Here is a 20,062-nt window from a genome sequence, read left to right on the forward strand (position 1 = left end):
GTCCTAGGATGACTCCTAGAAGGCAGGAATTTTGGAGATTCTCTTGTCCCTTCCTGATATAATTATCCCTCCCTTTGGAGGCAAAAAGAGAAGGGGGCGGCAGAGGATGAGATGGTTAGATAGCATCACCAACTCAATGGACATGAATGTGAGCAAACTCCAGGAGATAGTGGAGGACAGAGGAGCCTGGCGTGCTATAGTCCATGGGGTCACAAAGGGTCGCACATAATTTAGCGACTGAACAAAGATTGGAGGGTGTGGCCAAGCCTGATGAGCGGCTCACAGCTGAACCCAATGGGGAAGGGAAGGGAGGTTCTTAACTGTGTGGTCTGCCTCCAGGCACCTCCTCCATCGACTCAGCTCTGAGTTGCCTCCTGCAGAAATTCTGAAGCCTTATTTCCCAGGGAATTCTAAAGATTCTGACACCAGGCAGGGGGGAGCTGGGGATTCTGAGAAGTCGGGGCTCCGAGGTGACCTGGATGTTTGAGTGTCCCCCTGGGGGACATTGAGTGCCCCCAGCTTCAGGTGCTGCCCCTCACCCTGCTGTCCCCATGCATTTCCAAGTGAAGCACAGCTCGCCCAGCTTGTGAGGAAGCAGCAGCCAGCCCCTATCCACTGTGTTTCTCCCAAGCCTGGGGTCACGGGGGCACTTCCTTTCTCTCTGGGGCCCCCGCTTTCCTCTTGGGGTGGCAGTGCTGGGTGACAGTCTGGCCTTTGCCATTGCTGGTTCAGGTGCATGGACCACTCAGTACAGTTAAAGTTTGGGGTGAGGGCCCCGGTGAGGGGGTGGTTCCAGCCTGGCAGGCATGGCCCTGGACTTCTGCTCACGGCAGGGACTGGGGTCCTTGGTGGGCCCTGTCTGGTCCCTGGCACAGATGTGTTCACTCTCTCTGAAGGACTTCCTGGGCCTTGGGCAGCGAGGTCCCTCTCAGGACCCCAGGGAGGAGAATGTGACTTGGTCAGCCCCTTGACAGGACCAGGACTGCCCCCTCTTCAAAGGAGCCTTCAGCGTGGGGCTCTCCCTCCACACCCTGGTCCAGGACCAAGTGAGAAAAGAGCCTCTTTCTCTTTTGCTGAAAGGTGTGTGTGTGTAACTCACCGGTCCCAGGATAATTTTAACTCAGAGGCTGGCCCCAAAAATGCCACTGGGTTTCTTTTTTCCCTGGCTGGCTCGGCAGGGAGTGGGGCGTCGGAGAAGCCCCCGCCCACCCAGGTGGGCTGGCTGAATGGGGGGCTTGTGCGAGGGCCGGCGGGGCGGGAACTGGCGTCTGGCCGGCCCACCACCAGCCCCGCCCGCCGAGCCCAGCTCGAGGCCCCTGCCTCCGCCGCCTCCTCTCAGAGTGCAACTGCAGCCATGGCCGGAGCCCCCACCCTGGCCCTGCTGCTGCTGGGGCAGCTGCTGGCCGCCACCGTAACCTTGACCGAGGCACAGGTGAGCATGGGACCCGGGGCACATGGGGCTCGCCTTTGAATGCAGCTGGGGTGGGGGTCCGTGGCTCTGTGGTCACCTGTTGAGCAGCACAGCCAGGGAATAAGCTCCCCACTTGCCCCCTGTAGCCAGTCTCCCTGAGTCAGGGAAGGAGCCAGGAATTCCAGGGCACTTGGGGATGGCGGGCAGAGTCTTGTCACTGCACAGTTTCTGCACCACCTGAGCACAGGCTCACCATTGCCCAGCTGAGCCCCCACAGGCACGGGGACACCCTGGAGACGAGCTCAGGGACTGCCCCGTCCTCACCCAGCGGGTGTGGTGCCAGAGCTGCGTCTCCACCAGAGACACACAATGTGGCCTTTGTTCCTCATGGGCCTCAGACATGGCCCCTCTTGGCCCAGCAAGGTGGCAGGGGACACTGCGACAGCCCAGGAGTCTGAAGGGGAATGGGGGAAGGGGCAGTGCGGGCCCCTGAACACGCCTGAGCTCTTCTCCGGACTGGGAGGAGGAGGTGATCTGTCAGGCGAACCCCAGGGCCAACCAGGGGGACCCGCAGTGGGAGAGCATGGGGTGCCGCCACCTGATGATGTTTCTCCATTTCAGAAAGTGGGACCTCGAGGCCCCCCTGGTCCCCAAGGGCCACCTGGGAAGCCAGGCAAGGATGGCATTGATGTGAGTTTGGGGGGGATGATGGGGGAACTTCTGTGGGGTTCTCACTCTGGCCCCAAACTCCCTGAGCCCCAGGCCTGATGGAGAGAAAACAAAGTCCACCTCCCAGAGCTGGGGTGATGTTGGGGGTGATGAGCACCCCTGTGGGATGTGAAATGGGACGAATGATCCTTGTTCCTTCTTGGAGTGGACCCCTCAGGGGTTGTCTCCCCAGAACAGGTGGGGGAGACTGTGAAGTGCTCTTTGGGTTGGAAGTGTGGGCCCTGAGGCATGTGTCTCTGGGTCCCTAGAGGGCCCACACTCCTCTTTTCTGGAGGTAAAGGCCCAGGCATGGGGCCTATGCCCCTAGCAGGGTCTCCGTGGCTACTAGAGGTTGGAGCCAGCCTTGAAGGGGCTGGGGCTTGTCATCTTCAAGGTGCCCCAGCCTAAGTGTAGCCCTGGCTGTGTGGAAGCAGATGAGACCCCACAACCTGCCCCCAGATCCAGGTGGGGTGAGAGCCCTGGACCCAGAGAGACCCAACCAGGTCATGAAAGTTAGGGCCCTCCAGGCCTCTCCTCACCAGTGCTGTTCCCCGGTGGAGCCGCCTTGACCAGTTCTCAGCTCCTTGAGTCCCAGGGCCCTGCCCAGCACTTGATGGCCCGAGTCTCCCTCCTTCCACCCCCTCCGAAGGGCCATTGGCTAGTCCAGCCGTGTTGGGCCCTGGACCCAGGCAGCCTTTCCTCCTGGTGGGGCCGGGCCCCTTGCACCCCAAGGCTCCGCAGCAGATAGGAGCCAGGCCCCATTGTTCCCTCTAGAGATGTTTCCACGTAATACCTGGCCTGGAAGCTTTGGGTGGTCATCAGAGGGGAAGGGTGCTGGGGTGCCTTCCTCTGTGAGTGTGGGGGCTGCCACCTCTGACTAGGTTTCAGGCAGGTGGAGGGGTGGGCTTCTTGGTGCCTCCCATCATTTCTGGGGTGTTTCTGTGCCCTCAGAGTGGGCTCAAAGCCCCAATCTGTCCAGCTAACCCCTCTCCCCACCACCCACTGCTGTGCCTGCCCCTGGAAGGGAGGGGCCCACCGGTGTGGACGACAGGATGAGGGGCTCCATCTTGTCTTCTGGAGCCTCCTCTGTCCCAGCTCTGCTCCCTAGGGATGCTTGGTCACGTGGGCATGTCCCCTCTGCAGGGAGAAGTTGGTCCTCCTGGTCTTCCTGGGCCCGCGGTGAGTGTCCTGGCTGCGGTGTGGGCTGTGTGTGTGGGGGGTGGGGGGTGTGGGGATGGCCTCCTTCTAGTCTGGAGGGGAGGGGTGGGCCTATAACAGAGGGCTCATTGACATCCCTTCCCATCACGCTGGGCCCTGGGTCACCAAAGGGGAGGCCTGGGAGAAGGGGCAGAGCAGAAAGCAGTGGGAGGGGAGTAGGTGGGACTTGGTGCCTCTCAGGGCAGGGTCTGGCTTTCGAAGCTTGTTCGGGCCAGGGGAGGGGTCAACACAACCCTGCACTTCCAGCTTGTCAGAGGTCCCACAAGAGACCCTCCTGGAGCTGTTCAGGCCAGGAATTAAGGGCTCTAGGCTCACAGAGGGTACCCCAGCCCTTCACTGGGGAAGGTTGAAGGGTCCAGGTGAGTATCATACAGATGTGGCCAAAGACAGGTAGGGGGCTGCTGGAGGAGGCGCCAGTGACGTGGGCAGCTGAGCCAGGGTCTGCGGGCAGCATGGAGGCAGGGCTCTGGTGGAGAGGCCCTCCTCGGGCCCCACTGGAGGACGTCTCTCTTCTTGGTGAAGGCCACTCTCTGGCTCAGCTTCTGTCATGCCTCTGCCCTTTCCCCCCACAGGGACCAAAAGGGGCCCCAGGGAAGCCAGGGAAACCAGGAGAGGCCGGGCTGCCTGGACTGCCTGGCGTGGATGTGAGTATACCCGCTCCTCCCCTCCCTTCCCCCTCCCCTCCTCTCCTCGTGCAAGCCCTCACCCCCTCCCGCCTGGAGGGGCTACATCTCAGCACCCAGGAGTCAGGTTTAATTGCTTCTCTCCAGCTGGGCCAGCTCAAATAGGAGAGCCTGGCCCAAGAAGATCTCCGGAGATGCCCCAGCGGGGTCCCTTGGCCTCCATCCCAGACCTGTCAGTGTCTGGCCCTGTCCGCCAGACGACAGCGCCAGCACACAGGAGGGGCGAAAGTCCCGCCAGCTCTCACTTCTCTGGGAACAAAGACCCATTATCCAGTCCCCTTCGAGCCCCTGGTGGCTGCATCAGGGGTCCTCAGGAGCTTAAGGCGGGGCCCCAGGATGGGGGCTTTGTGAGCACTGGAGGGGGTCCAAGAGAGGAACTCTCCTGCTCCCTGGGCTTGTCCACTCCAGCAGGAGCTCTAGCTACTGGCTTCCCACCGGCTGCCCCCACCCCCCCAGCACAGCACACCAGGTGGACAGTGGGTGTGGCCAGTGGGAGGAGGTACCAGTCTAGTCTTTGTGAACTCTCTGGACTGGCTTTAGTTAGAGAAGGGCCCACGGCTGGCTATTTCCCCTGGCGGGGCACATCCTTCCTGTGTGACCCCTCCAGCCCTCCTTCCATCTGTTCCCCAGGGTCTGACTGGGCAGGATGGACCTCCTGGACCCAAGGGCGCTCCCGGAGAACGGGTAAGGCAGGCACCGCATCCAGTGGCTTCAGCTTGGAGTTGAGGTCCTGGCCAGGGGCAGTCTGGCTGAGCACCGCCTGTCCACGGGGTGGGGGTTCTGAGGGCAGCTGCTGTGACTGGACTGGCTGCGCCCCGCCCCTGATGGGTGGAGGGGGCGGGAGGGCAGGTGGACACAGGGTGGTGCGTTCCCTGTCCCCACCCCATCTGGTCAGAGCTGCCCCAGCCCTCAGACCATGTTGAGGGGCTGGCGTGGGGGGGACATGGCTGGCCCTCCTCCTCCTGTGGTGAACCACTGCCCCATGGCCCAGCCTGTCCCCCTGAGTCTGACCAGTGTCCACCAAAGCCTCTTCCTGGTTGACTAACTTCTCTTGTGGTACTGAGAGCAAAGCTGAACCCAACACTCCCTCTCCTTCCCCGCTTTAAGAAATGACTGTTTCCCAGCCCTGGAGTGCAGAGGACAGGGGCTGGGTGTGGGGGGACCCAGGACACAGCACTGCCTTTGGGAACTGGGCTACGGAGATTTCTAAGTAGAAACAAGGAAGAGAGTGGCCGCCTTCAGGAGGGCAGGTGCTTTGGTGATGCCAAGGAGGGTGTGGGAGATGGAGGAGGGTGGGAGAAAGTGGGCTAGCTCCAGGCTTTTCTGCTGGGAGCCTGAGACACAGGAGGGGAGGGGCCTCCAGGACAAGGACCTTGAAGCTGGGATGCAGGCAGGAGAAGGGCCAGGAGGGTGCTGCTGACAGGCAGGTGGCTGCTGGAGCTTTGGGACTCTCTACTGTGGGCCAAGTTGGGAGGGCTTCCTGGAGGAACCGGACATGGAGCTCCTCTGTGTGGCGTGGGTCACACCTGGTGGTTCATCCTGCCTGCAGCAGTGCTCCCAGGAAGGTGGGACCGGTTCTGGCTTTTCCTCTGCAGGATTGTTGGTAAAGGGCTGGACCCAGACCCCTGAGACATCAGAGGTCCACCCCCCACCTGCTGTTAGTCTTCTGTGAAATGGGAACCCCTCCTCAGGGGAGATGGACTCGGGAGGGAGGGGAATGGGTTTGCACACACTGGCATGGTGCCTCTGCCAGCCCCTCTGACACTTCATTTCCTCCTGCAGGGAAGTCTGGGACCCCCAGGGCCACCTGGGCTGGGGGTGAGTACTGGCGTCTCCTCCTGGTGGGAGTTTGAGGGCCCCAAAACTCCCCAAATGCGGCCCCTCTGCAGCTTCTTCTGCGGTCCTGGGTGCCATCCAGGCTGTACCCTCTCATCCCCAGTGACTGCCCTACCAGCTCGGGGTGATGGGGTAGGTGGTGGGAAACCCCCTCCCATCCCCAGCAAGCCCTGACCCCATTCTTGTCATTGCAGGGCAAAGGCCTCCCTGGACCTCCTGTGAGTACTTACAACCCTCGTGCCCACCCCCCCCAAAGCATGCCCACTACACTCAGAGCCAATATGGTCACCAGGTCCCTCCCAAGCCAGGGTGAGGGTGGGGCTTGGTGGGGGGAGACGGAGTCCCTGTACCTAAAGAGAGCTGGCCAGCCCTCGAGGGGATACAGGATAGAGTCTGAACTGCTCTGGGTCCTCAGAGCTCCTTGGGTGCAGACCCTTTTCTCTCACTTCTTACCTTCCCAGGGAGAGGCAGGGGTGAGCGGCCTCCCAGGTGGAATTGGCCTCCGGGGGCCCCCGGTGAGTGGCTGCTAGGACTCCCCAAAGGCAACTGTGGGGGGCGCTTTCCCTCCCCTTTCCCTCCCTCCTTCACCTCCTCCCTGCACCCCTCCTCTCCCTCCCCTCTTCCTTGGTGGGCCTCAGTGGCTGAAGTCCAAGGACAGAGTGGATCTTGGGATGCAGAAGGAGGGGGAGGGGCGAGCAAGTGGGGGGCACCATAAGTGCATTGTCCTGGATGGGGGTGGGGGGGGCTCATCTCTGGAGGAGGCTAGTCGCCTCACCCCTATTGGGGGCTGCTCCTGCTCTTTCTAAGTCATAACCCCTCCCACAGGGACCCTCAGGACTCCCAGGCCTCCCTGGACCCCCAGGACCTCCTGGCCCCCCTGTGAGTACTGGGCAGAGGCTCTCAAGCTCTCAGGCGAGTCTCAGGCATGGGTGACTGCTTGGTGTGTGGGACTCCCTTGTCCCCAGGGTGCCCATCCTCAGGCCCCCCAGGCTGTCAGCCCCAGGACCCATGTCTGCATGGAGAGTCCTGGCCATACCCCAGACAGGGGCTAGGGCCAGGCTGGAGCAATGCATCAGCTGACCCGGGCTAGTGGGGCTCAGGCCTGGGGGCCGCCCCATCCCAAGGGCAGACGGTTTTTGTCACTGTCACACACTCTGCAGAGGTGCCAGCAGTAACTGGCACTGGCCACTAGGGGGTGAAGGGCCCGAGCACCCTGATGGTCTCGCATGGTGGGTTGTAGGGAGAGGGTGGAGGGCTGTGTCGAAGCTGGCATCTCTGTTTTCCAGGGTCACCCAGGGGTGCTTCCCGAAGGTGCTACTGATCTTCAGGTGGGCACGTGCAGCCTTTTCAAAGCCTTTTGTGGGGGTGCCTGTCTTGGTGGGAGGGGGCCCCATCTGGAGAGCACAGGAAGGCAGGGATGGGGGCTCCCTAGGAACAGGGTCAGTGCAGGCAGCACCAGTTCTGGGTGTAGCATCTCCCCACCCCCACAGTCTAGCCTTGCACCATCGCATCTCCCTGGCATGCATGGTAGCGCAAATGGAAGTTAATTTAAGCAAAATCACATGTTGACCAATTCCGCCCCTCCTTGGCACAGCCAGGCTTTGCGTGTGAAGGCCAGGTTTTAGCCACGCAGGGCAAGCTTGACCGCCTTGATGGGGTAGACAGAAACTTTCAGGCTACAGTCTCGTAGTTGAGCTTTGTCTCTCACGTAAGAACAGTGACTCTGGAGGCCTGGGGTTCGTGGGCCAACACCCCGCCTCCTGGAAGGAGCGGTTGTAAGTTATTAAACAGGTCTGGCCTGGCCCAGCTAGCCCACTGGTGCCCCTGCTGGCCCATCTCGCCCTGACCTGTGTCCTGAGGGCTTGACGTTGGTGTTCCTGGGGAGGCTTCAGGGGCTCTTCTGGAAAGAGGAGAATGACTGGGAGCAACTGGGGGGTGACGTCACTGGCTCTACCAGATGAGCTGTGGAATGATCTGGAAGCCCCCACACCAGCCCTGGGCTCACCAAGACCCTGGGGATGCCCAAGGGTCACATATGCCTCCCTCTGGCACCTCCATGCACCATGGGGACCCCGAGCAGGGCTGGCTGCCGAGCTGTGTGATGAAGGCCCCTTTGTGTAGCCAGCAGCCACTGTGCTGAATAGCTACTTTGAACCTTTGCTGGGCCGAGACATCGGAGCTGGGTGTGTGGAGGCAGCCTCGAGAGGCTGGTGGCTGCGGCCTGGCTCTGCAGTGCTTCGCTGCACCCCGCGGCAGCCCTGAATGAGGCTCTGTCTCAGCCCCCAGGAGGCCCCCTTGTGGCCCGAGGTCCCCTTCACCCATGCCAAATGGCCCATCCCAGGGCCTCCATGTTCTGACCTCAGTTCCTGCTCCTATTTTGTTTGACCGGGAGGGGTCTGACCACTCTGTTTCCCAACAGTGCCCGGCCATCTGCCCGCCAGGCCCCCCAGGGCCCCCAGGAATGCCAGGGTTCAAGGTGAGCAGCCACTGAGGGTTGACACAGACCCCAGCCCACCCCTACACTCCCTAGGAGGTGGCCGGGCCCCCACATGGGCAGAGGTCAGGGGGTGGTGGGGTCACAGGGCTGTTGCAGGAAGAAACGGGGGCTGGGGTCCCACCCTGCTGGGGGTCCTTGCTGCGTCCCTGTCCCCTCAACACTGGTAACCCGCCAGGATGGGGGCATCAAGAGACAGCATGAGGAGAGCTGGTCTCAAACCCCCACCCCAATCCTGGCCTAGCACTGCTCCTCCCACCAGGGCCTTGGTTTCCCCAGCTGGCTGATGGGCCTAATTGTTTAGGGCTGCTTGGGGGTGGGGCCGTGACTATCTGCCCACCGCTGTCTTCCAGGGACCCACCGGATACAAAGGGGAGCCCGGAGAAGTCGGCAAGGATGGCGAAAAGGTGGAGGCCAGCCGTGGGGTGGAACCTGGCAGTGGGGTGGGGAGGAACGGGCGCTGGGGTGGGGTTAGGGTGAGGGGTTGGGGTGAGGGGTTGGGGTGAGTGAGAGGTGCTGGCTGCTTCCCAGGCAGGCAGGTGAGGGCAACCTGACTGAGCGGCTTCTGTGAACCCCCCATCTCCTCATTCTGGGCCTGCCTGCCAGAACCCAGTGGTTTGGGGCAGGGTCTCTGCACAGACCCCCACCACCTGGCCTCACACAGCGGTTCCCTGAGCCTGGGCAGACCCGCTGACCCCCTCCCTCGTGGCCACTGCCCTGGAGGACGTGTGTCTGTCCTTATCCGCAGACTAGGGCCCCTCTACCGTGGTGGGAGTGGCCAGACTGCCACGTGAGAGGCTGACCCCCACCACGAGGTGTCTGGGGAGGGCTGGGGTCCTTGCTGGGAGGGAGGACAGGGTGCGACCTCTCTGGAAGACGGCCAGTGCCCCCTCGGCCTTGGAGGCACAGCTGTGAGGTCAGGGCAGCTCCCCCTACTGCTAGGGCTTGGGCAGTAGGTAGGGGGAGAGGGCAAGGAGGAGAGCTGGGGCTGGCGCCACCCATCATCACTTTCTGCACCTCTCTTGCAGGGTGACCCCGGCCCCCCTGGACCCCCTGGTATCCCGGGCACTGTGGGGTTGCAGGTGAGCAGGGAGAGGGGTTGGACAGGTGAGGATGTGGGGTGGACAGCTCAGGGCTGTGAGGAGTGGTCCACCAACCCCCAGGATGGGACTGGGTGGGGGTCCTGAGACCAGGGTCTCCATGGTTCCTGGGGGTGTGCACTCCTGGGGGATTGCTGGCCTGGTCCCTACAGCTCCAGCTGTCTCCCTGCAGGGTCCACGGGGCCTACGAGGACTTCCAGGGCCACTCGGACCCCCTGGGGACCGGGTAAGTCTACAAGCCCCGCCGCTCATCTGGCCCTTGAGGGGCTATGGGCCAGCCCGAGGTGAAGAGGCATTGGGGGCCACCTCCAGAGGTCAGGTGGGCCCCGTGAGTGTGGGTCCTCACCCGTGACCATGGCAAGGCTGTCTCTGGACTCCACTCACTGGATGGTTCCCCAAACCCGAGCCTGTGAAGGCTTTTGTGGGTCCAGGGGAGTGGGAGGGGCAGATGGGGGGCATCGGGGGGGCTTGGCAAATGTGGGGAGGGGAAGAGGCCTGGGGATTCTCGTAGGGCGCTGATGGGGCCGATGCTGGGGAGCTCCTAGGAGGGTCTCTCCAGATGGACCTGGGTGCTTTGGGGATGCCCTCAGGCTTCTGAGGAGAGGCTCAGGGTCTTTCTCCTCCACAGGGTCCCATTGGATTCCGAGGGCCCCCCGGGATCCCAGGAGCCCCTGGGAAAGCGGTATGTGTGTGTCTAGGGGTGGGTGGGGTGGCCCCTGCAGGCCCAGCTCTGTTCTCTGCTCTCTTCCTCACCCAGTCACTGGGCTGCCCTAGCCCTTTCCGGGGCTTCACTGTCCCGTGGGCTCACCTGGGGCACACGTGGGTCACACCTAGGTAGGCACCTATGTGCATGCCTAAGGGGAATGACTGGGCACACTTGGCGTGGGGGCGAGTTTCCCCGAGGAGTCCGCCTGGCCCTCGCAGAAGATCTGCGCCCTGTTTCCAGACATGAAGTGAGGTGGACCTGTGGTCGGGGTCCCTCTGGCCTCTGCGACCCTCAGCAGTGTCACCTGCCCCCCACCTTGTTAACTCTTTCCCTGTCCCCCCTTGTCACTGCAGGGCGACAGAGGAGAGAGGGGCCCAGAGGGGTTCCGCGGCCCCAAGGGCGACCTTGTAAGTGAGAGAACCTGGGTTTTCTGGGTCCTTCCTGGGCAGAACCTGGTCCATGGGGGTGGAGGAGGCACACAGACAGCAAGTCCAGGGAGGCCTGGGGCGGCTGCCCTCCCCTGGAGGTAGGGGGAGCCCCTGGGTAGTGCCAGGGCTGGCCTGGGGAGAAAAGCCTTCCCCCCTAGCCCAGGTAGCTTCCCCAGGAACCCCCAGCCTTGTTTCCCCTGTGGCTCCTTGAAGCTACTGTCACCTAACAAGCTCCTCTTGGGAGTGGCCGGGCAGGGGCCAGAGGACCACTGACGTCCATCAAGAGGCCCTGGGCTGTGAGGCCTGACTGCCCAGCTGAGAGATGGAGCAACAGAAAACACGACTCTCGGGTTAAGTGACACTGAGATAATCAGGCATCTGATAATCAGGTCATTGAAGTGACTGTCTCCAAACCCATCTCATCTTCCCCCAGCTTGAGAGCATCCCCAAGACCCTAAGATAGCTCCCACTTGATGGGCCTTTTCTCCTAAGGGTTGGGCCTGGCCCCCACAGCTGTCCCCAGCCAATCCTGAGTCTAGGAAGTGGTGGGCAAGGCTTCTGCCCTCCTCCCAGGACCCAGTGACACACCTGCAAGAGCAGTCCTGGAGGCCTGACTGTGGTCCCTCCGTGTCCCCTAGGGCAGGCCTGGTCCTAAAGGCATCCCCGGCATGTCTGGGCCCAGTGGAGAGCCGGTGAGTATCCGCGGCTGCCAGCACATGGTGGGGTGGGGTGGGTGACCTGTGTGGCTCTCCAAGCCCCGTGCCCACGTTCAGCCCGGACCCACACTTCCCCCTGGTGCCCTGGCTCCTCCCCCACCCCAGCCTGAGAGGACAGGATGGCACAGCCGGTGGTGGTAGGCAGAGCTAAAGGAGGGGAGGGGAGGGAGAGACCCCGGCTGCCATCCTGCCACCCTCCCAGCAAGTGGCTATGTCTGTGGTTCCAAAATTGGTCAAGCCTGTGGGACTAGGAAGGCCAGATCCTGGCTCCCAGGCCTCAGTCTCCTGGTCTGTAAAGTGGGCACAGCAGACTTTCCCTGGGGTGCTGTGAAGAGTCTGGGTGCATCCTCCCTGCCCTCACCTGCACGATTGGAGGGCAGCACAGGTCACCACCTGCCTGAGCCCAGGAGGGTAGACCCACAACAGGGCAGTGGGGAAGGGCAGGGCCTGGAGGGCATGGCCTGGAGGGGGCCCACGGCCTCACACCGTCCCATCCCCAGGGCATGCCAGGCAAGGACGGCCGGGATGGCGTGCCAGGACTCGATGGCGAGAAGGTTGGTCCTGCCTGGGGGTCTGCAGGGAGGAGGAGGGTGTGCAGGGCATTCAGCCTGCAGGACCCCAGTACGTGTCCCACAAACCCCACAGGGAGAAGCTGGTCGCCACGGCGCCCCGGGAGAGAAGGGGCCCAACGGGCTACCGGTGAGTGTGTGCCGCTACTGGGTGGCCATCTACCCCGAGCAGGGGTGTATGTGGGGTCTCTGCATCAAGGCCAGGGAGGCTGCGGGAGCCCCTCACTCTCAGGGTGCTCTGCCTCTGACCTTGTGTGCTGACCTCTGACCTACAGGGTCTCCCCGGACGAGCAGGGTCCAAGGGTGAGAAAGGAGAACTGGTATGTGGTTGCTTTCTCCAGGGGATGGGGAGAGGAAGGCCCAGCCGGCAGTCTGGGTCCTGGGGGCAGAAGGGGCCCTCCCCCACAGGCAGGCACTCAGGGTTCATCCCTCCCCCGTAGGGCAGACCTGGAGAGCTGGGCGAGGCCGGCCCCTCGGGAGAGCCTGGTGTCCCTGTGAGTATTTGCAGCCCTTTCCTCCTACTCACATGTGTGTGGAGCCCGCTGACACCCTCTGTCCCTTCTTGAGTGTAGGGAGATGTTGGCATGCCCGGCGAGCGTGGAGAGGCTGGACACAGGGGCTCAGCGGTGAGTTGGGGAAATGAAGTCTCAGGGGGCAATGGGCTCGGGGCCTGTTTCTCTGTGGGCCGGGGTGACATCTTGGCAGTATGAAAGGGCTGAGTCTGTGAAAGTTGGGACATGGTGGTGGCCAGGGCCCAGCGGTCCTGTCCTTGAGACTCTGTGCTGAGAGTGCGGAGGCCCAGCACCCAGCACCAGGCCGAGGGAGCAGCCCCGCCTCAGGCTCCTCCACGGACCCAGTAATGACGCCACCAGCCTCAGTGCCCAGGGCAGCAGGAGAATTGGTGCCTGGTGCCAAGTCTGGCTGATGCACAGGGTCCCAGGACCTGACCTCTGCTACCCCAGCTACCCCTAGGATGCCCCCTCCCCAGCAAGTGGGCCAGATGGCTTGGGGTCCAGTCCTTGTGCCTGCCCAGCCAGCCCCCAAGGGGAGGTGAAGCTGGACTAACACTCTCCCTCTGTCTTTCAGGGGGCACTGGGCCCGCAAGGGCCCCCTGGGGCCCCTGGCGTCCGTGGCTTCCAGGTGGGTAAGGTTTGGGGCCAGGGAGCCCAGGTGGGCCAGCCAGGCTTGGGGCGAGTCAACACTGGGCTCCTTTGTGGGGCTGACGAGCTGGGCCCTTGTCTGTAGGGCCAGAAGGGCAGCATAGGAGACCCTGGCCTGCCGGGCCCCCAAGGCCTCCGAGGTGGCGTGGGCGACCGGGTAAGTGCTGTCCCAGCAGGAATCCCTGCACCCTCATGCCCCTCATCCCACCTCCCACAGTTCCACAGCACACTCAAAGGCAGTGTTGGTGCCCAGTAGTCAGCACTGGGGGGTCCCCGTTGTCCCTGAAACCTGGGGGCTGGGGGCATCAGGGAGGAGGCTGGGGCAAGCTCCTGTCACGCTCAGGGGCCAGGATGCCAAGTGTCCAGGAGGGGCCCTTGTCTGTCAAGCTGGTCCTGATACCCCAGTGGGGGAAGGGTACCGGCCCCCTCCCCCGCCCCACTGTGATCCTTTAACGCTCATCACCCCTTTCTGACCAGGGCCTGGGAGGAGCTGCCGGCCCCAAGGGCGACCAGGTGAGACATCAGTGGTCAGGTCAGCCGGGGGGCTGCCACTGTCTTCAGGGCTGGGGGCACCTCCTTCTCTCCCTCCCTCCTTTCAGCTTTGTCGCTGCCCCCCACTCCTGGCCCCCCAGGCTGACAACTCAGAGCACCCATCCAGACCGGGGTCAGTTGGCTCCTGGGTACAACGGAGGCTGCCTGTGGCCTGAGGGGCTTCTCAGGGACCGTCAGAGTAGGCTTGCTCCCCGGTGGCTGTCTGGGTCCCAGGAGCAGCACCTTCTCTGTGGAGGGCCCAGGGTGGGAGAGGGGCCCACAGCTCTGCTGCTGACCACCGCCGCTTCTGGAGCACCAAGAGCACCTAAAATAGTTCAAACCCACCTGAGGCTCTGCTCGCTGTCTACCTGGCACCGGGTCTCGGGCACGGCTCCCGCCACGAATGGGGGTCGGCAGCTCGGCACTGTGTCGTTTCAGGGCATCGCGGGTGCTGACGGCCTTCCTGGGGATAAAGGAGAACTGGTGAGTGTGACAGGTGGCCTCTCGCCATGTTGGGGTGGCAGGGAAGGGTGCGGGGAGGGCGGCATCTGCAGGTCTGTGGGGTGGGTGTGGGGCCGAGTTGAGGCCCGAGGCAGAGGGTGGGAGCTGTCCTGTCCCCTGTGGTGGGTCTTCTATCCCCCACCCCCTCTCCACACTCCCCCTGTGACTTTTCAGTATGAATTAGCCAGAGCTGAGACTGAGCTACAGAAAACGCTGCTTCCACCGAGCTGATAAAACAGAAGGCTGATAGAACTGACAGTCACACTTCGGGAGGTGACTGAAAGGGAACAGGCAGGGTGTCTAGGGACAGGGACCCTGGTGGCCCCACGTAGCAAGGGTCTCTGGCTCTGTGACCAAGCCTTTCTTTAAGTCCGGAAACGGCTCAGTCCAGGACCCTCATCTCCAGCAGAACCTGGGGTGCTGGGCACCAGCTGTGGCTGGAGCGGACATGGCGTCGGGCTCTCACCGGACAGCAGCCTTGGTGGAGGAGGGGTCCTGGGCCATCTGGCCGCCGGCTGCTGCCCACTCCCTGTCCACAGCCTACCAGGCAGATTCCCAGGTTCACAACTGGAGAAGGGGGGCCTCAGCCACGGAGACCCTCAGCTCTACCTTGTAAAACAAGAGTGAGAACAAAGCAAACATGTGTGAGAAGTACACTACCGCTAATAACACCGCTTAGGGAAAATAAGGTGGCTTCCCTGATGATTCAGACGGTAAAGCGTCTGGCTGCAATGCAGGAGGCCCGGCTTCGATCCCTGGGTCGGGAAGATCCCCCAGAGAATGAAATGGCAACCCACTCCAGTATTCTTGCCTGGAAAATCCCATGGATGGAGGAGCCTGGTAGGTTACAGTTCACGGGGTTGCAAAGAGTCGGACACAACTGAGCATCTTCACTTCAGGGGAAATAAGTTTAAAAACATCAGTAGCTACAATACAATCTTAGCAATATAAAAATATAAAAAGAATATACAATATTTATGAACATAAAAGAAACATACCTAGAGTAAGAAAGAGTAACTAACCCCTGTGGATGTTGTCATGTAATCAGACAGCAGCTTCATGGGTGACTTGCTAGTAATGGGCAAAGCTGGCTCCTGGGGAACTAGTTTCCACAGCCAATAACACGTGAGTAACTAAAGTGCACAACTTCCTTCCTGCTCTTTTCCAGGGTCCCAGCGGCCCTGTTGGCCCCAAAGGAGAGGTGAGTGCCTGGCAGACACTGGCTCCCTGGCCCCCTTGGGGCCCCAGGCTGGCTCTGGGGCACTGATGGCCGTGTGGGTCAGAAGTGGGGAAACTGCCAGCTCCAAGGGAGAAGCCCTTGCAGGTGGCTCGGCCATAACCCCCTCCCTGCTCCTGTTTCCCTCCAGTCCGGCAGTCGCGGGGAACTGGGCCCTAAGGGAATCCAGGGCCCCAACGGCACCAGCGGCGTAGATGGCGTCCCTGGCCCCCCTGGCCCCGTGGGCCTCCAGGGCGTGCGAGGCGTGCCCGGCATCACTGGAAAACCTGGGGTCCCGGTACGTGTCCCCCGGGAGCCAGTGCTCCATTGTGTCGGGCTCTTCCTGGATCTGGATCAAGTCCTTTCCAGACAATCAGGGTTCCTGGTGTTAGTGGGGGTGCCCCAAAGAGAAGCCAGTGGGCCCCCCAATATGATGATGGATTTGGGGGTGAATTTCAGGGGAAAGAAGCCAGCGAGCAACACATCAGGGAGCTGTGCGGGGGGCTGGTCAGCGGTGAGTGTCCTCCATCCCACCCCACCCTGCCTGGTCCACGGTGCCTGTAGCCTCACCCACCCCCAGCCGGGTCCCATCCTCACCCCCAGCCTCACCCTCACCCCACCCCCCTAGCCTCACCCTTACCCCAACGCCACCCCCGCCATCCCCAGCCTCACCTCCACCCCACCCTCATCCCCACCCTCCATCACCTTCGAGCCAAGCCCACTGCTGGTGTCCCTGGGGTCTGCACTGGGTGGGCTCCTTCCCCTCAGCATTTCTTAGGGCTGTGATTCGCTCTTCAGCATTTCTCACAGACAGCATACTGACACCATTTCTCACAGACCTAAAGCAGTTACAGCCCTTTGCAGTCAACGAACAAGCTTTCTTTGAAGGGCAGTATGTTCACACTTCATGTAACACACTTCTGATGAATACATGCCTGATCTTTGTTTTCCAAAAGAGCAAATCGCGCAGCTGGCCGCGCACCTGAGGAAGCCCCTAGCACCAGGCTCCATCGGGCGCCCAGGTCCTGCTGGCCCCCCAGGGCCCCCAGGGCCCCCGGGCTCCATTGGTCACCCCGGGGCTCGAGGGCCCCCTGGATACCGAGGTCCCACAGGAGAGCTTGGAGACCCTGGACCCAGAGGTGAGTGCAGCCCACCCCACCACGCAGCCACATGCTGGAGCCCCCCACCAGTATCTCCACGCAGAGTCTCCACATTGAGATGCTCCCTTATGGGGACAGGGTGGGGAAGAGGCCCACAGGGGAAACTGACACGAAGCCTCAGGGACCCCACCCTTCCCCTCCCCTCTCCTCCCATCCCCTCCCAACGGGCTCCTCTAAAAAAGCCCCAGAGGTTAAGCCATTGCTAGAAATGCCTGGGGTACAGCCCTTCATGCTTTGGGGCCCAGCTCCTTATTAAACCCAAGGGTATGACAACATTTTCCAAAATGTGGTGTTCTTCTCAAGTTTCATTAGAACAACATTTGGGGGAGGACGGGCTGAGAAGAATGTGAGGAATGAACCAACCGGAGCCTCATTTATACGTAAGAACAGTTCCTGTAATGGAAACTGGCATGTGGGAACATTTTTGTGGCAAAAGGCGAAAGTTAATGAAATTGAGAAATGCATCTTAAGAACTAGGAGAGGTAATTTAGAAAGAGGCGGAACCTTGACCCCCTGCCGTGGTGCCGTCGAGGGAAGCTCAGTGCCCACACAGTAACGCGGCTGTGGGAACTGCTTGGCCATTAACCTCTTCTAAAAAAGGCCTTGAATACTTGGTTCATTATACATCATCTGCCACCAGTCTGACTGTCTCGGGTCAGCTAGCCTCCCAGCCCAAATTCAGGATTTTGACCTCTCATTGCTGCTAGTTTGTTCCAAACTTATTAACCAAATAATTTTTTATTTCTGAAAAACAGCTTAAGAAAAACAAAACTTACTTCTGTGAGTTCCTTTCTTCATCTGTGAGGTTAAGTTTAAATACTTCAGGAGATTTAATCACTTCTGTAATTAGTGGTATCCTTTCGTTACTGTAAAGACATTGAGAATATTTTCAGCACTGGAGGGCAAATGCTTCTAGATGCCCTTCTTTTCCCCGGCAGGCTGAAGTCCACTGTCAGACAGCTTCCTGTTGTCTTGGAGACATCACTGTCTGCAGCAGGGGATGGTTCCCCCCAAAGACAGACCAACAAGGTTTTATCCAAATAGGGATCTGAGTGCCTTTAAGACTGTTGAAAATAAAATTCAAAAACAGCATTCATCACTTTTATGGATTTTCAGAAAAACAGTGTGACAGGACTCAGTGGAGGCAGCCATTCGGCTGCTGGGTCATTGTGCTTCCTGGGGTGCCTGCCTCGGGCTGGGGACGCCTGAGGGTTATTGTTTGAGTTAAAAGAGAACATATTCTGTAGGTCCTCAGGCAGATGCAACTGTCACTGCTGGGCGTCCGTCTCCCCAGGACAAAACGAGTCAGGGAGCTGTAGGGGCCGGGGAAGCCCAGGACCCATGGGAGGCCCTGACTGCCTGGCCCTGGGGCTCCTAGTCCTTTGCAGAAGGTGTGCTACCTTCTGTGATGGGAAAAATGACAAACACCCATTGAAAGGAAACTGGTGTCACTGCTTTTAGCATCAGGCAGGACAGATGCCCCCAGTCCAGCTGTCTGCCTCAAGCAGCATCACTATGTGGACAAGAGGCTCAGTTTCCCCAGAACATCCCCAGGTCTTGCAGCCAGCATCACACAAGGCACAGGCAGCCAGCGGGCGCTCGCAGCGGGCCTTAGCGCACCTTCCAGACACCAGGGCCACAGAGACTACCAGCAGCCAGGAGTGAGGGAGCAGAGAACACGGTTCAGGGGGTGTTTGAAAACACCTTGAATAACTGTCAAAACTCATGTTGAACACGGGAATACAGGGTAAACGCGCAGACTGAACAAGCTAAAAGTCTGAGAGTGACGCTCTGGTACTGGGGAGTCACACAAGTGGGTAACATTGAGCCCGACGTTTTGCTGCGTGTCCTTTTCTAAATGTATTTTGATTCAGTAAAAAGCTTAGAAAGCGGGCACCCTGCTTGTAAGAAGGCAGATCACCACTCACCACAGCTAGTCTGTCTTTGAACTTGAATCAGAGCTTCTAAGCATATGATTATGTCACTTGCTCTTAACAGGAAACCAGGGTGACAGAGGAGACAAAGGCTCAGCTGGCGAGGGCCTGGATGGGCCTGACGGAGACCAAGGGCTGCAAGGTACGAGACCACTGTCACTAACGTCACACGGGCACATCTGGGGAACGAGCACACTTCATCGCCTTCTAACATAACAACTTCTTTCTCTTGGCAAAGCATTCTTAGAGGTGGGGTCAGAAGCTGTTTCAGTAACCACTTTTATATGGAAAAGCTGAATCAATGAATTGATCACCATGTGTTGAAGTAGATTCAGTTAGAGTCTATTCAAGTAAAGCCGTCAGGTATTTCAGTTCAGTTCAAACAGAATTTTCTCTTAATTGACCCACGTGTACCCTGGGTGTTGGCATTTTTCATGTCAAATATAAATGCTCTGCCAAGAGGGAGGAGGGCAGCCCCAGCCGTGTTCCCTTCTGCGCCTTCTGGTGGGGGAGGGTACATGCTGGGGCCACCTCAACACACACCCATCAGCACCACCCGGCTCCTGCTTTCTCCTCTGCTGACCTCCTCTGCTTCCGCCTGCTGTCCACCTGCTCAGGTGACCCCACGCAGTCCACCCCCGTGACTACCACCCTCATCGACAGCACCCCATCCCTCACCCAAGACCCATTCCTCACACAGCACCGACTGACTCACTCCACGCTGCCCTGCTTAGGACAGAACCCCGACTCCCGCACCCTGGGCCCATCCTCCCCACGCGAGGCCTCTGCCCTCGCTGTTCTCCAGCCTGAGTGCACCTCCCCTGGGCCCCTCCCAGAGTTAAGAAATGAGCTAGAGAAATACAAGTGTTGTGTTGGCTTAATGGACACTCCACTGATGTCCCCTTTCTATGTCTCCACTCACCTTCCTGGTGGCTCACAAGGACCGCAAGGCGTGCCCGGCATCAGCAAAGATGGCCGAGATGGGGCTCACGGTGAGCCTGGGCTCCCCGGCGATGCTGGCCTTCCTGGTGCCGTCGGCGCTCAGGGGCCTCCTGGCATCTGCGACACCTCCGCCTGCCAAGGAGCCGTGATGGCAGCTGTCGGGGAGAAGTCAGGTCCCCGGAGCTCCTAAAACACAGCTTCAGGAAGAGTAAGAAAGCGGTGCCAACTGAGCAGCGGGCTCTGGAAGGATCGCAGGGACCAGTGGCATCCTGGTATCAATGGGGAATGTTGCCTAGCAAGCCATCCAGCAAGGCCGCCCCTCCTCATCCTCAGCAGTGACGACTGGACACTTGGTCCCCGAGACCATGCTTCATCAAGCTGCTGTCAGAAGTGTTCCGTCTCTACATGAATTTACAACAGTCCCTTCAGCTGTAACGTCATACCTCAGACACAGACCAACATTTCAAAGGGATTGAGGGTGTACACACAGAAGGTTCCGTACAATTCTGAGAAAGAACAGTCAGCAACTTGTTTACATGGCATTTGTGTAAAGACTAAGATAACACTTCAATAAAATGACACATGAAATCTTTGGATTAATGACTGGCCACAGTATTACAAAAAAAAAAAAATAAAGAATTTAATGTACGGTATCCCTTCCATACAAAGGTCTCGTCTGATTTACCTGCTTCTTTTGTGCACAAACTTTTAACTATCTCTGTTGACAGTATTTATTGAAAGTGACTGTA

The 20,062-nt window shown here is 60.2% G+C and overlaps 1 protein-coding gene across 1 annotated transcript; it reads left to right on the forward strand.

Moving 5' to 3' along the window:
- The first annotated feature begins 1,320 nt into the window (after nucleotides 1–1,320).
- On the forward strand, nucleotides 1,321–19,977 carry COL9A3 (collagen type IX alpha 3 chain). Its single transcript, XM_040247679.1, has 32 exons — nucleotides 1,321–1,432; nucleotides 2,033–2,101; nucleotides 3,263–3,298; nucleotides 3,910–3,981; nucleotides 4,651–4,704; nucleotides 5,803–5,838; nucleotides 6,051–6,074; nucleotides 6,318–6,371; nucleotides 6,682–6,735; nucleotides 7,143–7,184; nucleotides 8,276–8,332; nucleotides 8,704–8,757; nucleotides 9,379–9,432; nucleotides 9,623–9,676; nucleotides 10,079–10,132; nucleotides 10,510–10,563; nucleotides 11,223–11,276; nucleotides 11,801–11,854; nucleotides 11,946–11,999; nucleotides 12,145–12,189; nucleotides 12,310–12,363; nucleotides 12,442–12,495; nucleotides 12,956–13,009; nucleotides 13,115–13,186; nucleotides 13,507–13,542; nucleotides 13,999–14,043; nucleotides 15,230–15,262; nucleotides 15,429–15,575; nucleotides 15,737–15,791; nucleotides 16,234–16,416; nucleotides 18,436–18,513; nucleotides 19,313–19,977. The coding sequence occupies exons 1-32, from the start codon at nucleotides 1,355–1,357 to the stop codon at nucleotides 19,501–19,503; spliced, it is 2,055 nt and encodes a 684-aa protein (XP_040103613.1). The 5' UTR covers nucleotides 1,321–1,354; the 3' UTR covers nucleotides 19,504–19,977.
- The last annotated feature ends 85 nt before the right edge of the window (nucleotides 19,978–20,062 follow it).

Source organism: Oryx dammah, unplaced genomic scaffold (genome assembly GCF_014754425.2).
Source record: "Oryx dammah isolate SB20612 unplaced genomic scaffold, SCBI_Odam_1.1 HiC_scaffold_10, whole genome shotgun sequence".
Taxonomy (NCBI): Eukaryota; Metazoa; Chordata; class Mammalia; order Artiodactyla; family Bovidae; genus Oryx; species Oryx dammah.